Source organism: Martes martes (assembly GCF_963455335.1).
Source record: "Martes martes genome assembly, chromosome: 16".
Taxonomy (NCBI): domain Eukaryota; kingdom Metazoa; phylum Chordata; class Mammalia; order Carnivora; family Mustelidae; genus Martes; species Martes martes.
The window spans coordinates 12,202,143-12,222,890 of NC_137904.1; the positions used below are offsets into that span (position 1 = coordinate 12,202,143).

The 20,748-nt window shown below is 56.6% G+C and overlaps 1 protein-coding gene across 2 annotated transcripts in view; it reads right to left on the bottom strand.

Moving 5' to 3' along the window:
* The window catches only part of LRRC75A (leucine rich repeat containing 75A), a gene marked incomplete at both ends in the record, with an annotated part of 43,112 nt that extends 25,729 nt beyond the window's left edge, over positions 1-17,383 (bottom strand). For both annotated transcript variants that reach the window (XM_080826780.1, XM_080826781.1), the window contains one exon: positions 17,132-17,383. In XM_080826780.1, the coding sequence (XP_080682906.1) occupies positions 17,132-17,383 (252 nt within the window). The remainder of the gene's footprint in view (positions 1-17,131) is intronic.
* Positions 17,384-20,748: the final 3,365 nt, after the last annotated feature.

The window sequence follows — 20,748 nt, forward strand, 5'->3', positions numbered from 1 at the left end:
AGGGATGGGGGCCTGGTGCAGACTCCAGGCACCTGCTGGCTCAGGGAAGACAAGAGTCAACGAGGAAGCAGGAAGGGGTCTTAAAAGCACCCCCAGGGGGTGGAGGGGGCCCCTGGGGTGGGTGTCCACACCGAGTGTGAGAAAGAGATGGAGGATGGACCAGCGGTGGGTCCCTGAAGACACATTCACATTCCTGGTCCCTGCTGCCCGTGGATGCTCGCTCGGTTGGAAAAAGGGCCTTTGCCGACGAGGTTAAAGTCACGGGTCTCAAGATGAGATCAGCCTGGGTTATCCAGGGTGGCCCCAAATCCAACGACAGGTGTCCTTCTAAGAGTCACAGAGAAGAAGGTGACAGGAAGGCAGAGGCAGAGACGGAGCGAAGCATTCCTAACCGCTCGGGGTTCGAAGAGGCAAACCATGAAATCACGTCTACAGCCTCTGGGGGGAGCCCGGCCCTGCCAACGCCTTGACCAACGTTGGACTTCTGTCTGCCCTTCAGAACTATGAGAGAATCAATCTCTGTTGTTCTAAGCCACCAAGTCGGTGATCCTTTGTTACGGCAGCCCCGGGAAACTAATACACACCCAATCAAAACAGAGGAGGCATTTTTTCCCCAGTAGATGCACCAAGGAGGGCAAGTGAGCTGAGACCCCTCCCCTCATCCAGCCCTGCAGCTGTGCGCAACCCAGGACCACTGTCCTCAGAAATCTACTTCCTGTTTCTACCAGGCCTGGGTCCTCTCTGGGTGCGTGTATCCCCGACACACTCTCCTTCGCCATCTGCTCCCCAAGGTGGGACTGGCTGGTCAGAGATGCTCCCTGTAGGACCACCTAGAGTGGGATGATTCCCTGCTCCATGTGAGAAAGAACTTTTAAAAATAGTGATTTTTTAATTTTTTAAAAAGGATTTTATTTATTTATTTGACAGACAGAGATCACAAGCAGGCAGGGAGAGAGGAGAAAGCAGGCTCCCCGTCGAGCAGAACGCCCGATGTGGGGCTCGATCCCAGGACCTGGGAATCGAGCCAAAAGCAGAGGCTTTAACCCACTGAGCCACCCAGGCGCCCCCAAATAGTGGTTTTTTAAAAGACTTTATTTCTAAGTCATCTCTACATCCAACATGGGGCTCAAACCCACCACCCCAAGGTCAAGAGTTGTATGTTCCACCGACTGAGCGAGCCAGGCACCCTGAAAATGGTGAATTTTACGTTATGTATACTTTACCACAATAATTTTTTTAAAACACAGGTGGTGAGCTCACAGTCACTGGAGGTATGTAAGCAGCAGAGAGATCATCACTCAGCGCTGCTGTAGCAGGATTTCCATGCTAGTAGGGAAGGTAGCCGCTAAGGAATCTTCCCTCTGGCTCCTTGTGATTCTCATCATTAGCGTGACCCGCCCTGGGCGTGAGATCCAGGAGTCACGGAGCCCAGGGTGTGACAGTGTGTCCCATTCCAGAAGATGCCCAGAAGAGCTGCAAGAGGTAGGGCTCCGAGGACAGGAAGAATGGGGGAAAAACTCGGAATCCGAAGCAACAGATAGGATCTACAAAGACAGAATGTGTGAAACAACAGGTAGAATCCAAGAGAGAGGAGAAGGCGGGGTTTGGGGCTGGGCAGTGCTAGGACGCTGGAGAGAGAGGGAAAGGTGTGTGGGGGGGAGGGTCAGACCACCCCCTGCAAGTGGCACTTGAGGCACTTGAGGTGTCTCAGCCCCAGCAAGCAGACCCTGGGCTCCTGGGCTCCCAAGAGGAAAACGGTTCTGCAGCAACAAAGCGTACTTAACCCCGGAAGGGCTGGATTAATCCGGGGGATAGGGAAGCAAGTCAAGTGCAGATAAACTCAGGGACGTACACATCTGGTACACATCTGGAACATTTGTAATGTTCAGGAGGCTTAGACACATTACAGTCCCTAACAGATGAGCCTGGCAATTCCCATTTAGGATGGGTTACTGAGTAATGGACTCTAGGCTTACGATTTCGGAGAGGACCTAAAGGAGTTTGGGACAGTTTCGAAACGTTGATGGGCGCCTCGCTGGCTCAGTCAGGAGAGCATGTGACTCTTGATCTCAGGGTTCCAAGAGTACCGAGTTCAAGCCCCACTTTGGGTCCACAGCCTACTCAAAAAACAAAAACAACCCAAACACAGAAACTCCACCTGTGGGGCACCTGGATGCTCAGTCGGTGGAATGTGTGAGTCTTGATCTCAGGATTGTGAGTTCCAGCCCCACGTTGGGTGAGAAGCCTACTTAAAACAGAATGTTCAAGAGAATTTAATATTCACCCTCTTCATAGGCTTAATCTGTTAAATTTTTTTTTAAAGATTTTATTTATTTATTTGACAGAGATCACAAGTAGGCCGAGAGGCAGGCAGAGAGAGAGGAGGCAGAGAGAGAGGAGGAAGCAGGCTCCCTGCTGAGCAGAGAGCCCGATGCAGGGCTCGATCCCAGGACCCTGAGATCATAACCTGAGCCGAAGGCAGAGGCTTTAACCCACTGAGCCACCCAGGCACCCCTAATCTGTTAAATTTTAAGAACTGTTTAGGAACTTGGGGAAAGTCCTGCTTTTTAGGAAGCCTGTTCATAAACTTAAGAAAGCTGGATGTGTTAAATCAGTAACATCACTAAGATATATCTACATAGATTTAGTTACTAAAGTTCTAAGCCCCCCACCCTTAAATGCAATGGTTTAAATCTGCTAGATTTATCAGCAGAATAATGGTGTTTGTTTGTTTTTTATTTTTAAAAAGATTTTATTTATTTGACAGAGATCACAAGTAGGCAGAGAGTCAGGCAGAGAGAGAGAGAGGGAAGCAGGCTCCCTGCTGAGCAGAGAACCCAATGTGGGGCTCGATCCCAGGACCCTGGGATCATGACCTGAGCCAAAGGCAGCCGCTTAACCAACTGAGCCACCCAGGTGCCCCAGAATAATGGTATTTGTAAGTTAAACATAAAATTGTAGTGAAACGGTAGGCTTTAAGATTACCACTTCAACATATTAAGTAATAGGGGCGCCTGGGTGGCTCAGTGGGTTAAAGCCTCTGCCTTCGGCCCTGGTCATGATCCCAGAGTCCTGGGATTGAGCCCCACATCAGGCTCTCTGCTCAGCGGGGAGGCTGCTTCCCCCCACCCCTCTGCCTGACTCTCTGCTACTTGTGATCTCTGTCAAATAAATAAATAAAATCATATATATATATATATATATATATATATATATGTGGTAGTAATCGAGAAATCCAAGCACCCACAAGTAGTCCGTGTGTGTTTGTATATATGCGTATATGTGTAGATGTACATGCATGTAGAATGTGTGTATACGTTTATAGATGTATGTGTGTCTGTGTGTGCATACATGTGTGTATATGTGGTGTGTACGTGGTGTGTGTGTGTGTGTCAGCATGCACCCTCCTTGCCCAATGTGCCTGCCTAGCTGAGGGGCAAGGGGCACAGAACCCAGGAGTGGGGTTCTCTGGTCTCTCCAGGGGTGGCTGGTGACTTTCCTATTCCTCCTGGGCAGGCCACTTGGCCCCTGCAGGGTTTTGCAGTCCCGCATCCTGACCAGCTGGCCCTCCTCAACCTTGACCGGCACCTCCACTAGGGTGCACGGGCTGGGCGGTCCCTTCGCCTGGCGAGGGGCTTCGCGGTTGTGTGTTGTTTGTATTTGAACTTCGAAGTCTTTCAGAATGACACTCTTTGCATGAAACAGGGCCCTGGAAACAGATGCCCGGCTGTGGCCAAGTGTAATTTAATTAAAATCCAAGAAACAGCAGTAGCAACACATAAATACCAAAAGGATACTTTTTCTGGGGGCTCCTGGGGGGGGGTCCGTGGGTCAAGCATCTGACTCTTGGTTTCAGCTCAGGTCATGATCTTGGGGTCGTGAGATCAAACTCAGTGCTCAGCGGGGAGTCGGCTACCCTCTCTCTCTGTCCCTCTGTCTGTCCCCCAGCTCACATACTCTCTCTAAATAAATATGATCTCCCCCCCAAAAAAGATAATTTTTCTTTAGAAAAATATAGTCAGCTGGGAGGTGTAGCAGGCCTGAGGAGGGTTTGGTCACGTCGGTCACATTGGTCACATCGCCATCTAGATTCTTCTCAGGGTGGGAAAGGAGACACCCCAGATCCCTGTCCTGGGTTAGACCCTAAGTCACTGTGGTTCCAGGCAACTCATCCCCTCCCCCCAGGTAGCAAGTTCACCTGCAAATGAGGATCTCACCAGCTCATTCTTTCTGAAGAGTGAGCAGAAAATAGGAGAGAGTGGAAGGGGGCCTTGGCCCCCAGAGGTTTGGAACACCAGGAATTCAACAAATAACCATTTCCTTTCTCCTGTCCTAGGACGCGTGTGCTACTGTGCTTTATGACTCTCTGAAAGGGGGGCGGCTGTATTTGCACTAATTCCCAAACTTAGTTTCCGAGCCCCTCCCCACTTCCCCACATCTTGTGGGGCTGGGATTCTGCAGGAAGCCTGGGGCCAGAGGGTCCCCGAGGGCCCCTGTCTTTTCTACATTCCAGAATTCTCAGCACTTTCTCATCAGTCCCAGCGGCCTCCTGATCTCTCTGCTTGGGAAACAGTCTGTATGAGTTGTTTATGCTCTCTGGTGAATGCGTTTGTCCCTCTCTGTGGTAAATTTCGTCTGTTTTAGATGAAGGTTCTGGTCCACTGTCAAAGGAACTGTAGGTAATGACAAAGAGGTGGATGGAGGAATGACTCAGACCCTCCTTCTGGCTCCTACCATCCTGCTTTCCAAGTAGGACATACCTCACAGAAACAGCCCATTTCTCGGACTGAGAAGTTGAGGACTGGACAGTTGTCTCATAGTGAGCGAGTAGCAGGGACGGGAGGGCCCTAGAGTCCCCTTCTAACACCTTCTCTTTAGCCACCAACCCGTAGAGGACAAGGGTATTAGTCAGGATTTTCCAGAGAAACAGAACCTGTAGGGGGTGTGTGTGTACGTATGTGAGAGAGAGATAAGGAAAGAGAGATAAGGAATTGCTTCAGGTGATTGTGGGTTCTGGCAAATCTGAAGTCTGTAGGGTAGGCTGGCCCACTGAGGACCCAGAAAACAGCTGGTGTCGGCTGTCTTGAGTCTGAAGGCAATCTGGAGGCAGAATTCCTTCCCGCCTTGTCTTTCAAGGTCTTCAACTGATTGGACAAGGCCCACCCACATTGCGGAGGGCCACCTGCCTTACTCAAAGTCTACTGATTTCAATGTTAATCTCATCTAAAAATCCGTTAGCAGTGACATCCAGACTGGTGTTTGACTAATACTGGGTACCATGGCCCAGCCACGCTGACAGAAAAGCAACCATCACAACCAACTGACGGTCTTTACCACTTTAAATCTCTAGGTCAGAGCCAAGGCCCAGGCAAAGCCTCCAAGAATCCGGGTGAGCAGAGATGAGTCACACTGGAGAAGGGATCCAGCCTGAATCCAGCTCATTCTCAACTCTGAGCAGGAAGTGGTGTAGAGAGAGGAGGAGGAGGAGATCCCCCAGGGCCCAGGGCCCAGTGTGAGGCCTGGTCTGCACCTCCACGATCAGCCAGTTCCCCCGAGAACCTTCCATGCAGAATCAGTGACTTCGATGACCTGTCACTAGGGAGCCTCATGTCATTCTCCCGGCAGAGGGGAGGGCAGATGCTGACCTGGGAAGGGAGTCACAGCTGTGCTCTATAAGGGCCCCCCAGGAGGGACCCCAGCCTGCTAGAATCTTCCCCATTCTCAGGCCCTGCTCCTCAAGGCCTCGTTCTCCCCGTGGATGCAAGGAACAGGGCCACAACCAGCAGCAGCAAGAAGGAATCTGAGGGACTCAGAGGCTGCAAAGGAAGGGGGGGCCTTGGCCTGGTTTCTGGGAGGTCACTGAGTCTGTCCACAGCTTCCTGGGACCGTGAGAGGGAGGGGTGGAGGTAGGGGTGGGAGGGCCAGAGCCGCAGGCCCAGCAAAGGCTTGGAGCTCTCCAGCAAGGAGGGACCGGGCCTCTCTTTCCATCCCGGCATCCCTGCATTCGGCCCACAGGATTTCCCTTGGTGGCCCTCCTCCCTCCAGAGCGTGGCCCATGCAGGACTCCTGGGAGCACTGTGCCCAACCCACCACCCTTGCTCCTCGGGGCATCCTAGCCAGCCTCTTGTTTTTTATTTTATTTCACTTTGTAAAAGATTTTATTTATTTGAGAGAGAGACAAAGAGCATGAGCAGGCAGGAGAGGGAGAAGCAGACTCCCCACATGAGCAGGGAGCTCATGCGGAATCAATCCCAGGACCCTGGGATCACGAACCGAGCAGAAGGCAGATGCTTAACTGACTGAGCCACCCAGGCAACCGCCGCCAGTCCTTGCTAGTTTCTGGAACAGTTTCTCATTTCCATCCCAAGACCCCTCCCCTTTTTGGGCATGGCCCTCTCCTCCTCCTCCCCTTCAGAGTGCCTGCTTCTGGGTCCCTGCTCAGGCACCAGCCTCTCTTTGAGATGCGTCATATACCAAAAACATGTCTGTTCTTCTCGCTCAGCGTGATGAATTCTCTACCAGCAGGTGAATTCTGGAGACATGGGAATTCTTGGAATAGGGACCTTGGAACCATTTTTTTTTTTTTAAAGATTTTATTTATTTATTTGTCAGAGAGAGCATGAGCAGGGGGAAGGGCAGAGGGAAGCAGGGACCCTGATGCAGGTGATCCCAGGATCTCAGGACCCCAGGACAGTGACCTAGCCCAAGGCGGACGCTTAACCGACGGAGCCACTCAGGTGTCCCATAACCTCTTTTGTGTCCAGTTTCTATATCCCAGAACCGCAGCCCTCCACACTCCTGAGGGTCTCTGGGCCACCAGCAGTCTGGAAAACCCCAAGGCAAGGATCTTGCCTCAAAGTGTTTCCACCACAAAACTCCACAACTCCAGAAGGAAGTGGAAAATACAAGTCTGCAGCTGAGAATAATAAAAAGTTCCAAACACTGGCACATCCTAGGAAAACTACATCGGATGGAATTATTTCATGGGGAGATGTGGAGGGTATTTACAGGGGATGGGAAGCATCCAGACCTTATTTCCCCTAGAACTAGTGGAGGCGGGAATGGAAACAGTCTGGGAAACTGGAGGGGAATTCCTGGATTCCGGGGACACAGGAGGGGCCGCAGCCCATGGGAGCCCAGCCAGGAAGGACACCACGGTTCTCCTGCTTCTCCATTGGTGCTCCTGACTGGATCTGGCTCCAGACCCGCTCAGGATGCTTTTGATTCTGTCTGACCCCGTTTGAGAGGCAGGAGTGCTGAGCCAGAACCTTACAGAAGATGCCCAACTGCTCTAACTCTCCAATTTAGGAAGAAGAGACCAAGCATCTGGCTCAGAGTCAGAAATCACGTGGTGGCTGACACATTACCACTCCTTGCCTTAGGTGATTTGGGAAGGCTGTTTTGAGGAGATGAGTGGGCAAGGGATGAGGATCCTGATGGGCCTCAGCTGATAAAGACTGAAATTTTGTGCCCTTTTGCCAAGGCTGCCAAGTACAGCTGTGCAGGGCGTGCACTGCACAAAGGTGTCCGTGTGGAACTGAACTCACCAAGATCTGACTCTGGCTCTGTCGACCAGAGGGTGTCCTCTATCTCTTACAAAGGAACTGTATGGGCAAGGAGATGCCCTACATCTCACTGAAAGAAGCCAAGATGATGAGGCATCCTTGAGTCACCTGGATTCACTGAATGACCTCCACACCAACAAAGTCCTTGGTTTCCCAAGGCTGCCAGGGAACAGAGGAACCCCAGGAACCCCTTTCTCTCTGCCCAGTTCCTCTGGGGAGGAACCAAGGGACAGATCCAATTCCTTTGGTTCCCTAAGGACATTCAACCCTTCCTGTTCTCTGGTGGCTGGGACCCAGGATCACAGCCAGGAGTGAGCCAATGGGACCACAATAGGCAAGACAGTCAAGGTGGCCCATCAGAAGGCCAGGGTGAAGCACCCGTTGCCAGGTGGGCCTAGAGCACCTCCCACACTTCTTCCTCTTTCTTCTTCTGCTTTCTCTTACTCTCTTACCTACCGGGGGAGAAAGTGACAGTCCCACAGGAAGGCCATCAGGAGCCCTAAGTAAGAGATTATAAACGAATCTCAGCAAACACACCAGAGTACTCTAGGGTACTGGAGTTTGAATCTTCAACACCTGGGTCCTGGCAGGTACAAAGGACAGCTCCCAGGGGGGCAGGCCTGAGCAGGGTCTGAGGGTGGGGAGGGGAGCAGAGTTAGGTGGTTAGTGGGTGGTGACACTGTCAGGAAGGACTGGACCGGGCTGGGCGGGGCGAGGCAGTCTGGCGTTCAGCAGAGGGATGCGGGCCCTGGTCCTGTACCTGAGCTACGGGTGCAGGCCTCCAGGACAGTGGGGTGGACAGTTCCAGTCCGACCATTTACCAGGAGTGAAAATCAGAAAGACACGTTCTTTCTCTGGGGCCACCTAGCTGACCACAGACCACTCTCCCCATGGTGCGCACGGCGGAGGAGGGGGTGGCCCTGCCAGGCGTGCCGGGCCCGGCTGGCTGCGGTATGGTGTGTGCTGCCCGACATCCAGGGTGACGTCCAGGGTGGGGTCTCCCTGTCTGAGATTTTCTGGGTCTCTGTCGGTCCCCAGTGCCGTGGGAGGGAATCCTGCCTGACTCCTGCCTCTCTGCGGGGCCTGAGCCGGAAGCGCCAGGAGGCGGTGACAGCATGGACGGTGACAGCATGGACGGAACTCGGAACTCGGAGCAGCAGGGCGATGAAGGAAGGGGGAGGGGGTTGCTCACAGACAGCTGTTTTCCCAGGCTCTGCATCCGGGCTCCCTGCAGGTGGATGGTAGGCCTGCATGGGGAGGGCTTCCCAGGAGGTCCTACCCCTTGCCTGGTGGCCCTCAGTGGGACGGCCTCCCTGGGGAGGTGGGGTGTCTGGAGGGGTGCAGAGAGACCCGGAGACCCGGGAGACCTGGAGACCCGGAGCTCCCTGGTGTGCTCTTGGGGAACCTAGGCTGAGGGCATGGGGGGGCCAGACCTGAGCACCAGGGCTGCTGGGAGGGTTCGCTCAGGGCAGGTGAAGCAAAGCCCCAGCTGGGAAATGGGCAGACGGGGAGGGTGGGCTCTCTGCCACCTCCAGGCTCGGTGCTGGCGTCCACTTAGGAGCCCTGTGGGAGACACGGGCTTTGCACAGCGGCCATCGCGTGCTGTGTGCCTGCCCCTCTGGGTGCCCCCACTGCCATCTCCTGCAGCCACTCCTTGGCTCTCTGCCCAGCCCAGCCTCCCTCCATCTGTGGCCAGAGTCAACGGCAGAGTGAGCCTCTGACCGGCTACGGCCGGCTCTACTCTCACTTGCCACCATCCACGGGACCAATGCTCCTCTGATCCCTCTAAAAAACGAGCACCGTGGCCAACCCAACTTTTCCCACTTCGTCCAGGGGCCATGCACCCCGTCGATGCTGAGGAGGAGGGTCTGCTGGGTGAGACCAACTAGTGGGCCCAGGATGCGGAAGGTGCTGGGCGGGGGTCCTGCCCCGAGGACAAGGCCCCCCAGCTCTGCCTGGGCTGGGAGTCTGGGTCTCAGGGGGCAGCAGAGAGGCACCAAGGAAGGGGCCTACGGGAGGGAGGGAGGAGAGGCCAATGTGAGGGGGGCCCAGGCAGCCTCCTGGGGCAGAGGAGGTGGCGGGGGAGGGGAAGCCTGAATGAGTCTCACAGGCAGCAGGTCCCAGCAGGGCGTGGCCAGGCCTGGGGACGGGCCTTGTTCTCCTTTGTGACACCCTGGGCTCACAGCCCAACACAGGACAACGCAGGCCCCTGTCAACACTGGTCTTCGCTCACACACTGCTGCCTGGCTACGTGAAGGTCTGCAGGTCCCCCCTTCTGGCCTCTGCCCCACCCATGCTGTGTGACTACTCTCTTCTGTCAAAGGAGGGCTGGGTCAGCTACGACTGTCGCGTGCATGACAGGCCAGCCTGTGCAGTAGTCAGGGTGGCAGGGTGGGGGTGGGGGGTGGGGGTGTCGGGTTGACCCCAGAGCCCCAGGGGTCTGTTTCCCTCCAGAAGCCCCTCCCTGTGTCCCAGCTCTCTCCCACGGGTTGGGGACAAGGGAGTGACCCCAGGGCGTGAATGTTCACCTGGCTCTGGGCCTGGAAGAAATAAAGCGACCACAGACGGGGATGAATGGGTCTTTCGGAAACCACGGGTTCCACTGGCTGGAACCTGAGTGGTGGCAGACAGACTTCCCCAAACACCCCTTCCTTCTGTAGATGGGGGTGTTCAGTCCAAAGAAAGGAAGGAGCTGGGCAGGTAAGGTCTGAGCTGGCACCAGAAACACGGGCTCCTGGTTGGCAGGGAAAGCGTCCCCCCACCCCCCACAGAGCCCTTCCTCTGGGCCATGCTAAAGTGACTGCCCTAGGGTCTGCCTCTTGGGTCCTCACTACCCCTCCAAGGGCTGTGGGGAAACATCATGCCTGCGGTTTGGTTGTCTGCTGCCTCTCCCGTGCCTAGAACAGGGTCCGGAGGCACAGGCAAGCGATTGTAGAAGAGATGAATTAATTCTCGCGGTCTTTTTTTTTGCTCATCTGCCTTTTCATCTTTTGCTACAATGATTATTCAGTGCTTTCATAATATTAAAAAAAAAAAGGCCTTTTTTTTCCCCTTACTGTAAGCAATATCCTTCCAACCTGCCAAGACTATTCAAGGAGCAAAATAAACATGGGGAAAATGCTTTATGGACTAGAAAGTGACACACACATAGGCGGGGCATCTCCAACTGCCTGACCTCTGGCTCAAGGGACCGGAGCACCCAGTGGATGACTGGAATGAGCAGGTCCCCTTTCCCGACCTCCACCAGCCCCTTCTGGCCTCCCGCCTTGGAGGCTGGGGGGTTGCGGCAGAAGGAAGCCGACCAGGGCGGGCCCACAAACAAGAGGCAAAGAGCCTGCTTCTCCGTCCTGAGGACACGGAGAGAAACGCGGGAGCACAAAGAGAAACCAAAGCGAGGGACGGACGGCGAGGTCTGAGCAGGGGCAGGGGACAGCCTGGAGGTGACCCCAGACCCCAAGCGAGGCCACCTCTGCAGGCTCCGTGCTCTGACACACCCCCTTACCCTCCCAGCGGGACTCTTGCGTCTACGCTGCTTAAGATAAAGTTAGAAACATCAAAATGCCACATCGCTTTGAGCAGCAGCCGTCAGCAGAACTCCATATGGCTACAGCAGCCAGGAGTTGGAACTAATAAAAGTTAAAAAAAAAAAAAAAAGAAAGAAAGAAAAAAAAAAAAAAGCTGGGAAATGCTCCCGGAGAGCCACGTGGGCACTGCTCAGGGCCGGTGGGCGGGGTGGGGAGGAGAACAGGCATGGTAAGGAGGGGCGCCCCCCCAACCCCTGCGCCCTGTGCCAAGGTCACCGTTCTCATCAGGACAGCCAGCTCTTCTAGTGACAGTGAGCCCAAGACACCGTGACTGAGTCTATTTTGGACAGCTGGGCTCCTCTCCCACCCCTCCAGTTTCTCCTAATGAATGAGGCTCTGGTACAGCCAGCCAGGGCGGGGGCATGGAGCGCGCGGCTGTGTGTGTCATTTTTCTCACGGGTCCCCCACAGCGCTGCTCTTGGAGGGAAAGAGGGGGCAGATGGCTGGCAGAGAGCCCCACTTGAAGGAGGGGATCTCCTCAGCCGATGACCCCACCTCTTGCGTATCCTGGTGGGGAAGCCAGAGAAAGACCCTCATCACCCTGGTGACTCTTTTGCAAGGTGGCCCTCACCTGCAGGAGGAGTGCGCGGCGGGGGTGGGGGGGGGAGGGGGTACAGAGGAGCTGCTGGCAGCTTGGGAATGGGAGGGGGGGCAGTGGCGCTGGCAGCTCTGTGGGCTGCTGGAAGGATAACCTGGCCCCATGCTTGGAGTGGAAACACTCCAGAAGTCTGAGCCAGACCGTGCTGGCTCCCGAGAGAGAGATCCAGGGGCAGCGGTCTGGAGGGGAGTGTGCCTGAAAAGAAGTTTAAAATCCATTCCATGAGGATTTCTTGAAACCCCACCATGCCCAGTAAGGGATCGATGGGATCTGCTCCAGGAAACAGCGCAGGGAGATGAAATGGCATTGGGGAAGGGGCGGGGGGCACCGCGCCCCAAGGAGGGGAGTCCGTGGATGGACCCCAGGGTATTTTGGGAGCCCTGAAGACAAACAGCAAACCAGAGGCTGGTTATCTCTGAGGAGAAGGGCACTTGTTCCAGAAAGAAGGAGCTTTCTTGCCCAGCTCCTCGCCGTGCCGTGGTGGCTGGCCAGACCGAGGCTGCCGCGTCTCTGGGCTGGTAAACCAGCAGCGCCCGCCCCGGATTCCTTCTGCATCTTTATAAACTAGAAATGCCTGCGCCCGGCCCAGTCGGAGAGCAGCGGATTTTAAAAAGGAAGGTTTCTCTTTTGTGGACAAACGGAACATGATTCAGCACAAGCAGCTGATCAGGAACGGGGAGGCCGGGCTCTCCCTGCCGGCTCGGCTGCGTTCCCACAAAACCTCAGCAGAGGCTCCGGACTGCACCTGTAGGACGGGATCCCTGCGGCGCCCACGGAGGCCTGGGCACCGGGCCGCTCCTCTCTCCAAGAACACCACCACCTGGCAGGCTGTCAGGAACAGCCAGGCCCCGAGGACACTGCCCCCAGACATCCAGCCACACGGAAGGCAAACGTGTGGGATCTCAATGACCATACGGATGTGCCTGGTGGATAAGCCCGCAGATGTCCAGCTGTGGCTGGGGATTCGAGAGCTTTTCCAGAACACACGGTGACGGGGGGAGGGGATGGCGATGCATAGCTTCACGCTGCACAGACTGATTAAAGAATGTCACAGGCCTGCGGGTGTTCAATACCATGCCAGGGACAACGGTGATGGCGGGGTCTCCACACTCGGGAAGGATGTGACTTGGTCTGACCAACAAAATCTATGTCAGGTGAAAAACTCTATGCAGATTAACTGCTCCCCAGTGTCGTGGGATCTAAAGGGCGAGTGACTCTCAGAGCCCAGGGCTGACACGGAAGCTGCCCCGGAAAGGCAAGGGGCATTCACTGCAAACGGGGAAAGGCATTCCAGGTCGGGGAAGAGTCAGATCAAGGCCAAGGGTAGGGGGGCCTCCCTGTTTGGTGTCTGGGGGCCTTCCAAGCTGCTCACTGAAAGAGACTTCCTTAGGTGGGGTATCAGAGGAAAAGGGGGACCTTCAAGGCCGTTCTGTTCATCTTTCTGACTCCAGGTAAGAAACACCCATCCAGTGTCCAGGTCCCTAGGGAGCCTCTAAGTGCTTGTCCACTATTCAGCACCCCTGGGAAGCAAGTCATCCTAGGCCCTGGTGGGGGGGGGGGGGTTCTTTTTTTTTTTTTTTTTTTTTTTTGCAGTAGCTGATGTGGCTCATTCCCCCAGGTATAGAGTGAAGCCAGCAGACTGAACCAGGGGTCCAGGCCCAAGCCACATCACTGGGCGGACCTGGACAGACCAACCCCGGAAGAGCTCTGCCCAACAGGGCTGTGCCATACTGAATGGCAATAAACTGACCTAATCAGACCCTCCTTCTGGGAAGCAGGGAGGCAGGTGCACATGAGGAGGTGGGCCATTTCAGCCTGGTATATTCTGGGGAGACTGACCCCTTATTCTAGCGTCCCACGAAGCTAGCCAACAACCTAGTCTGCAATCTATGTGCCTCAGAGAGGCTCATTTTGCCCTCTCTCCATGCCTGAAGGCACTTCTTTCCCGGGGCTCCTTAAAGATGGCAGGCCTGAGCCCAAGGCTTAGGGAGAAGCATCTGGGGGAAGGGTCAGGCCCGCAGGAATGGAGCCCAGGGATGGGGAGAGGAATGGCTTCCTCTACCCACAGCTGGCTTCTTTTGTCTCCATGCGTTCCCCGCGACAGAATATTTCTGAACGTGCCCTGAGCTTTTGATCCAGATGGAGCCCCGGCCAGGTCGACTAGATCCAGAAACTCTCTGGGCCTGGCCGGAGAGAGGGTGCCAAGACCCTGCCCGTAGCCTGGCCGGCCCCAAAGAGGGGCGGGGTCTCTTGTTTCTTATCACTGCCATGAGAATGCATCTGGATTTGCAGAACTAACTCCACTTCACATTCTTGGTACCATCTGCTCTGCTCAGTCCCCCAGCGATTCTTTGGGAAATCAGGAAACAGAACTCAGGAGGTTATCTGCTGGGTCCAAGGTCAAAGCTGACTAAGGACTGGAAGACAAGCCGCCTTGTGCCCCAGCTCTTCTCACGGTTACACAGCTCCTGCAGAAGGAGGGATCGCTCTACTCGTGCAGGGCAGCTTCCTGGCATTCTGCCTGAACCCCTGGGCTCAGGTCAGTTAGCACTAGGTAAAGCCTCCTAATACCTTTCCAGCAAGTGACGAGCCCAGACTGACCCGAGAGTCTCCAAGCAGGGAAACCACCCTCCAGACCTCAGAGGCGAAGGTGGGGGGCATTCAGAAGCGAGTGACGCCAGCGGCCACCACAAACTGCCACACAAGGTCCTGAGGTCCCTGCTTCCATTCCCGAGCCTGTAGCAAGTCACATAGAGGGAGAAACGTGGTACCAGACCAGAGCACATCTTGAACTTGGGGTCTTCGAGCCCTTTGCAATTCTTGCAAGATTGTGCACACATGTTGGTGCACTGGTCTGGGAAGAATGTCCATAGCTCATTCAGGGCTCCAAATGCTAAGGACTTAAAGCTGAGAAGCACAGGGGTCTACGATCCCAAGTCTCCTCCAGCCCTAGAGCTATGGCCTTCCCAAACCCAGCAGCCAAACACACACTTTCAAACACAGGAGAAAGCACTGTGCAAAAAAGCAATGCAGGGCTGTGACCGTCCTGGCTGCTGTTGGGTCCCTACCTGTTCCCGTTCACCTATACTTGCCCTGAGGGGCTGAGCCAAACCCTGGTGACGCCCGGGGTGTCTTTCTGTCTCTCAGTGGCTGCTCATTCCCTTTCTGAACATCACCACCTCCAGACTAGAGGAGCAAACTGGAAAGGAAACACAATTTGGGAGAAAAAGCCACTTCTTTGCACAGATCCAGCGCGACATTCCTCTGTAGAGCCTCAGGGTCCTAGAACGCGGCCTGTGTGTGCCTCTCATAGCCATCTGGACCCCTAGGCTCCCCTCTCACACTGCTCAGGGGCCATGACCATCTCTGGGAGGAGCCCTGATCTGTATGTTCCTGGCAGTAGGGTAGCTCTCCATGCCCCTCGGGGAGGCCCATCACTGATTCCGGAAAGACCCCAGACCTCACCCACAAGCTAGAGGCCAAGGGAGCCCGACACAGGAGCAGGAAGGCAAGTTATTCTGCGCCTTTCACAGAAAAGGGGCAAGTCTGATTAACCCCATCTTGTCCCCCATCAGCCCTCCCAGTCCTGCCACTAAGAAGGGTTGTCAGGCCACAGACAAGACCAACAATTCCCAGGAAATGTTCCCTGTCTCAAGGACCCCGTAAGGCCACAGGAACTCACCTACTCTCCAAAAACCAGGGAGAGGTTCAGCCTCTGGATGTGGAATCACACTCAGTTTCAGAGGGACTGGAGGAGCCCACGGTGTCTGCCAATGCCTGCGGGCCCTATGTGAATGGCCCTGGGGAACGATGGCTTGACTTTGTTCTTTTACCCTTGAACGGGGTTTGTCTTGACCCCCACCTGTCAGCCCTCTCTGCTCCTCTGTACCCCCTGAAGCACGCACCCCAGTGCTGGGGGAAAAGCACATGATCGGTAGTAGAACCTTCTGACTGTCTGTGCTCCATGGGACAGGACGGTCTGGAAAATCCATCATTCTGTCTGAAAGCAACAGAGTTTCCGGAGAAGCCATCCGCTGGTTTCCCATTTTCAAAAGACAGAGAAAAACACGCCTGCTGAAGTTATGTCCTGCATAATGTCATCTTTCTTTAATGATTCAATTCAGGGAAGAAACCTAGGGATCCAGAGGCATCTCAGGCACCACGCTGGATGCTGTTTGGAAAAGCGAAGGCTAGAGTAGCCGCCCCATGTCTTCCCAAGTCCCCAAGCCCCTGCTTCCTTCTCCCTACGCAGCACACACCTTGGGAACACACTCCACGGTAACAGTGCACCAGATACAAAAGGTGTGTGTCTGTGGAGCAGGGGGAGGGGGAAGGGTGCTACAAAACCCCAGAGGGATGTGTGTCTGATTAGATTTTGGAAGCGCCTACAAGGAAGGCAGCTCTCCTGCAGCCTCTTTCATTAGTGATAGAGAAACTTCAGAAAGGCCACCTGAGGTTCCCCCTCCCGGGTCTGCAGTGGACTCCACCATTGTTGGGGTGAAGCGAGGAGGAATATGGGGGCTGGACTCGGCCACCCCCCAAAAGCTGGGCCAAGACAACTTGTTTGGTGATGCAGGAGATGCACCCTCCTGCCTCTCAACAAAATCCATGGACCAGGGGGCCCCCTCCCTCAAAAGAAAGTGAAGGAGGAAAACAAGCCAGGGATGGGGAAGACAGCATCTGCCCAGGGCAGCCCCGCAGCAAAGGGGACTGCCCAGATCGGCCGTCAGTCCGGGACAGGAACAGGCTGAAGGCGGAGTGCCTCAGGTTCCTGCAGCCCGGTACTCACAAAGGAAACCAAGCCAGCTCCCCCCTCCCTTCTCTCCCCAGTTCGGCAGAGGCTCCTGGCTGAGCACCTGTCAAAGTAAGCCAGGGGAGATAAAAGCTGTCTCCCACCTCGACGGCTATGCAGGATGCCTCCCCGGTTGGGCAAATGACCTCGGGACTGGCACTTCACCAGTCCCAGAGCTGTGCCCTTGGACTCCCCCTGGGGAAACTGACGACTGCGCATTCCTTGAGGACCCTTGGTGACTGTCAGCGGATAGAGAGGAAGAAAAGCGCCCTGGCATCCAGACTAGGCATCCCTCCCCGCAACTGCTCCCTCCGACCATCCCTGGGACCTGCCTCCCTCTCTGCCTGTGGAGGAGAGAAGGGGGGACATTATTCCAACAGGTCCCCTTCAGCCGGGCCTCACCGGGCCAGCCTTCCTCCGCCCCGCCCCGAGGCCTCAAATTCAGCGGGAGCGCCGAGGCACCTGCTGCCAGACCCGCTGCATCCCCGCGAGAGGGGGCCCTGGGCGGTGCCCTCGGCGCTCCCGGCCTGCTCGGCAAGGGGCGGGGCGCTCCCAGGCCGGCGCGCCCCCCGCGCCCCGTCCCCGCGCTCACCTGGCGCAGGTGCTGCAGCAGCGTCCCCGCCTCCTCCCGCCGGCCCTGGCGCACCATCCGCAGCAGCTCCTGGACCATGCCGACGCGCCGGTGGTAAGGGGGCAGCCCCGCGCCGGCGCCCGCGCGCCCCGCCTTGTCCCCGGCGCGCAGCAGCAGCGACGCCCAGAAGTCGGGCCGTTCGCGGCGGGGGCCGGTCGCCGCGCCGGGGCTGGCTCTCTCGGCCAGGCTGCCCTTGGTCTGCCGGGTGCCCATGCCGCCGCGGCCCGCCGGCCCTGCCCGCGCCCGGCCGCGACGCCGCGTCCACCGCCCGCTGCCCGCCCCTCGGCCGCCCGGGCGCGCCCGCCTCCCGCGCGGCAACTTTGGGGGAACTGTTGCGCGCGGGCGGCGCGGGGGCGGGGGCGAGCGGCTGCCCGCGCTCCCCTCGCTCCTCCCTCCGCGCTCCCCGGGCGCGCTCCCCGGGCGCTCGCCGCCCGCCCGCCCGCCGGCCCCGCCCCGGCCCGCCCCGGCCCGCCCCGCCCCCGGCTCAGGCTCCAGCTCCCGCCTCCGCCCCTGCGCCGGCGCCCGCGCCCGGCTCCGCGCCGCCGCGCGCCGCCCGCCTCCGTCCCCCTCCCCTGCACTCCCCGCCCCTCTCCCTCCCGCCGCTCGGCTCCGGGCTGGGGCCTCCGGGCCCCCCTCCGGCGTCGTCCGCGGCAGCGCGCCCCCTGCCGGCCGCCGCGCTGCGCCTCCCTGGGGCCGTGGTGCGCTGGCGACGGGAGCGAGCAGGCCCCGGGGGCCCTCGCTCTGGGTCCCCGGCAGGTTTCCCCGATGCTTCCACTACCGCGCGCGAGGGTGAGGCCTGCGGGGGGGAGGGGAGGGGAGGCTGCCGGTGCGCCCGACGAGATGGGGAAACTTTGGAGCTTGGGGGTTGGGTCTCAGCCCCAGAGTCGGGTTTCTCAAAGTGGGGTCCGCTGCGCACCGGCGCGCAAGTCATCTGAGGTGCTGGTTAAAAACGTAGGCTCCTGGGCCTGGCCCCAGACCCCCTAAATGAGAACCTCTGAGGCGGAGCCTGGGAATCTGCATTTTTAACCAGCCTCTGGGCTGATTATGCTGTGCGCTCCTTTGATACCTCGCCTGCCCTGGAGGTCAGGAGGAGGGCCGGGTGCTGGCGGCCGTGGTTGGAGGTGTTCAAAGCCCAAGCTACATGCAAGGTTGTGTGTTACGTGCGTGCTCTTTCATGGAGAGAGTCCGTCTGGTGCTTCCAGCAGTCTCTTAAAGGGTCTGGACCATCAGGGTGTCAGGAACTGCTCTCTCCTCTTGTTCTTCCTCTCACACCTCTGCAGAAAGTTCTTGGTGGTCATCCTGTGCATAAAAGAAGAGGCGTGCCCGTAGGAAGTCCCCACTGCACAGTTCTGCTGGCCCCCTGCCTGTGCCAGGCCTGACCCAGAAGGGATCAGACCCCCTGAGGTCTGATGGTGCTTGGGAAGCCAGCCAGCGCCCTGCCAGAGAGAAAGCTAAGGCACTCGAGGACTTTCCCTGGCACAGAGCACAGAGCATGCTGGGAGGCGGTGGTCGCTGCCCTGGTGTCATCTGGGGTGGGGGGGTGCAGGAGGGCTAGCAGTGGTGCGCGCTTGGCCCTGACCCAGGCGCTGGAGGCTGCTATCGTGGAGAGGGCGGTGTGAGCCACAAGGACGGAAGTCATAGGGAGCTGGAGCCCACACACACTGCGAACAGAGCATCGCGCAAGCCCTCAGCTCCTTCCTCTGCCCTGTCGAGGTGAGAAGGCTATATCAAGAATGGGGAGAGTACAATGAGGGGGTGCAGAAACTCCAAAGAGAGTGCAGGTGTGCTGCAAAAGACAGTTCCTTTCCCTCTGTGAGCATCCCTGGGGCTTCCTGTCGGTGTTGCCTGCGCCAACCCCCAGTACCTGGAAGATGAGTCGCCCTATCTCCAAGAGCAGGCTTCTCTTTCCTTCTGATGCCCCGCTCCCAAATGCCCGTCCTGCCGGCCCAGAGCACTCAATCTTCCCGGAAGCCGGCATCACAGGCCTGGGAGCAGCACCTTCCCAGCTTGCCCGGACCTTTTGTGTGTAGAAGACAGCTGGGGCATCTCCAAAGAGCCCAGGCTGGGAAACCCGTGCATGCGTGCTGGAGTGCCAGGCAAAGGGGGCACCAGGGACGCTTGCTGACCAGGCCCCTCCTTAGGGACCCTGGAGGGTCCACTCACCTGGAGGCAGACCACCGCCTGAGCTGGTAGGTTGGCCTGCTTGAGGGTGTGTGGTTGGGGCAAATGCCATGTCAGCGAAGGAGGGTCCTGGCCAATCCCTCACCTGGGGTCCTCTTTTTCTGAGACCTGGTTCCATCTTTCTTCTCCTTGCTATTAATTAAAAAAAATTTTAAAGGATTGTATTCATTTGAGAGAGAGAGAGCACGAGCAGGGCGAAGGTGTAGAGGGAGAGGGGGAAGCAGGCTCCCCGCTGAGCAGGGAACCCGAATGCGGGGCTTGATCCAGGACCCTGGGATCATGACCTGGGCCGAAGGCAGATGCTTAATGGGCTGAGCCACCCAGGTGCCCCTTGCTCTTAATTTTTTACTCAATTTTTCGCTTTTTCCTGGTTTGTTCTCTTTAGTGTATAGTCTGCTCAAATCTCTTCCATCTGTTTACAGAGAAAACTTTCGTCTGCCCTCCCCCCGTCCCCTTGAGTCACCAATGCCCCACCTTTCTCTTTCCCTTTCAGCTAAGCTTTTCGGAAACATATTTATTTAAGATGTTTACCTAATTTACTCTTCGCCCACTCTGGCCACAGTATGTCACTGAAATCTCTCTGCCAGTGACCTTGTTGCTAAGTTCAGTGGGCACTTTATTTGAGAGAGAGAGAGGGAGAGAGAGCATGAGTGGGGGAAAGGGGCAGAGGGAGGGAGAGAATCTTTTTTTTTTTTTTTTGTAAGATTCTATTCCTTTATTTGAGAGAGAGAAGGAGAACAGGTTGGGGGAGGGGCAGAGGAAATGGTAGAAGCGGACTCCCCGCTGAGCAGAGAGACCGACTGGGGATCATGACCCAAGCTGAAGGCAGATGCCCAACCAACTGAGCCACCCAGGCAGCTGGACGAGAGAATCTTAAAGCAGGCTCCTTGCCTAGCTTGGAGCCCATCGCAGGGCTTGATCCCATGACCCCGAGATCATGACCTGAGCCAATATTAAGAGTCAGATGCTTAACCAACTGAGCCACCCTGGAGCCCCCAGTCTTCATCTTATTTGACTTTTAAGCAGCATCTCTTCCTTTGCCTACTTTGAAACTACACTCCCTTGGCTTATAAGGCATTACTTCCCTCTAAGTTTCTTTCTTAAGGTCCTCTGGGAGTTCCTTTTCTTACCCTCATCCTTTCCCTTTTGCTGTCGCCTAGGGTGTGACCCTGACCCCTTCCCAGGCCATGTTGTTTCTGCTCGTAGCTTTACCTGCCATGCACACACCCCTGGCTCCAGGTTTCTCTTTCCAGCTCAGAAGCTAGTAAGCTCGCCTGTCACTGATTCCCTGATGCTGGCGGAAGACAGGAGACTCTGGGATCAGAGACACAGGACCTTATTACTCAGGCACACACAGCACATGACATGAGCTGCGGCATATTTCCAATGATCCCCTT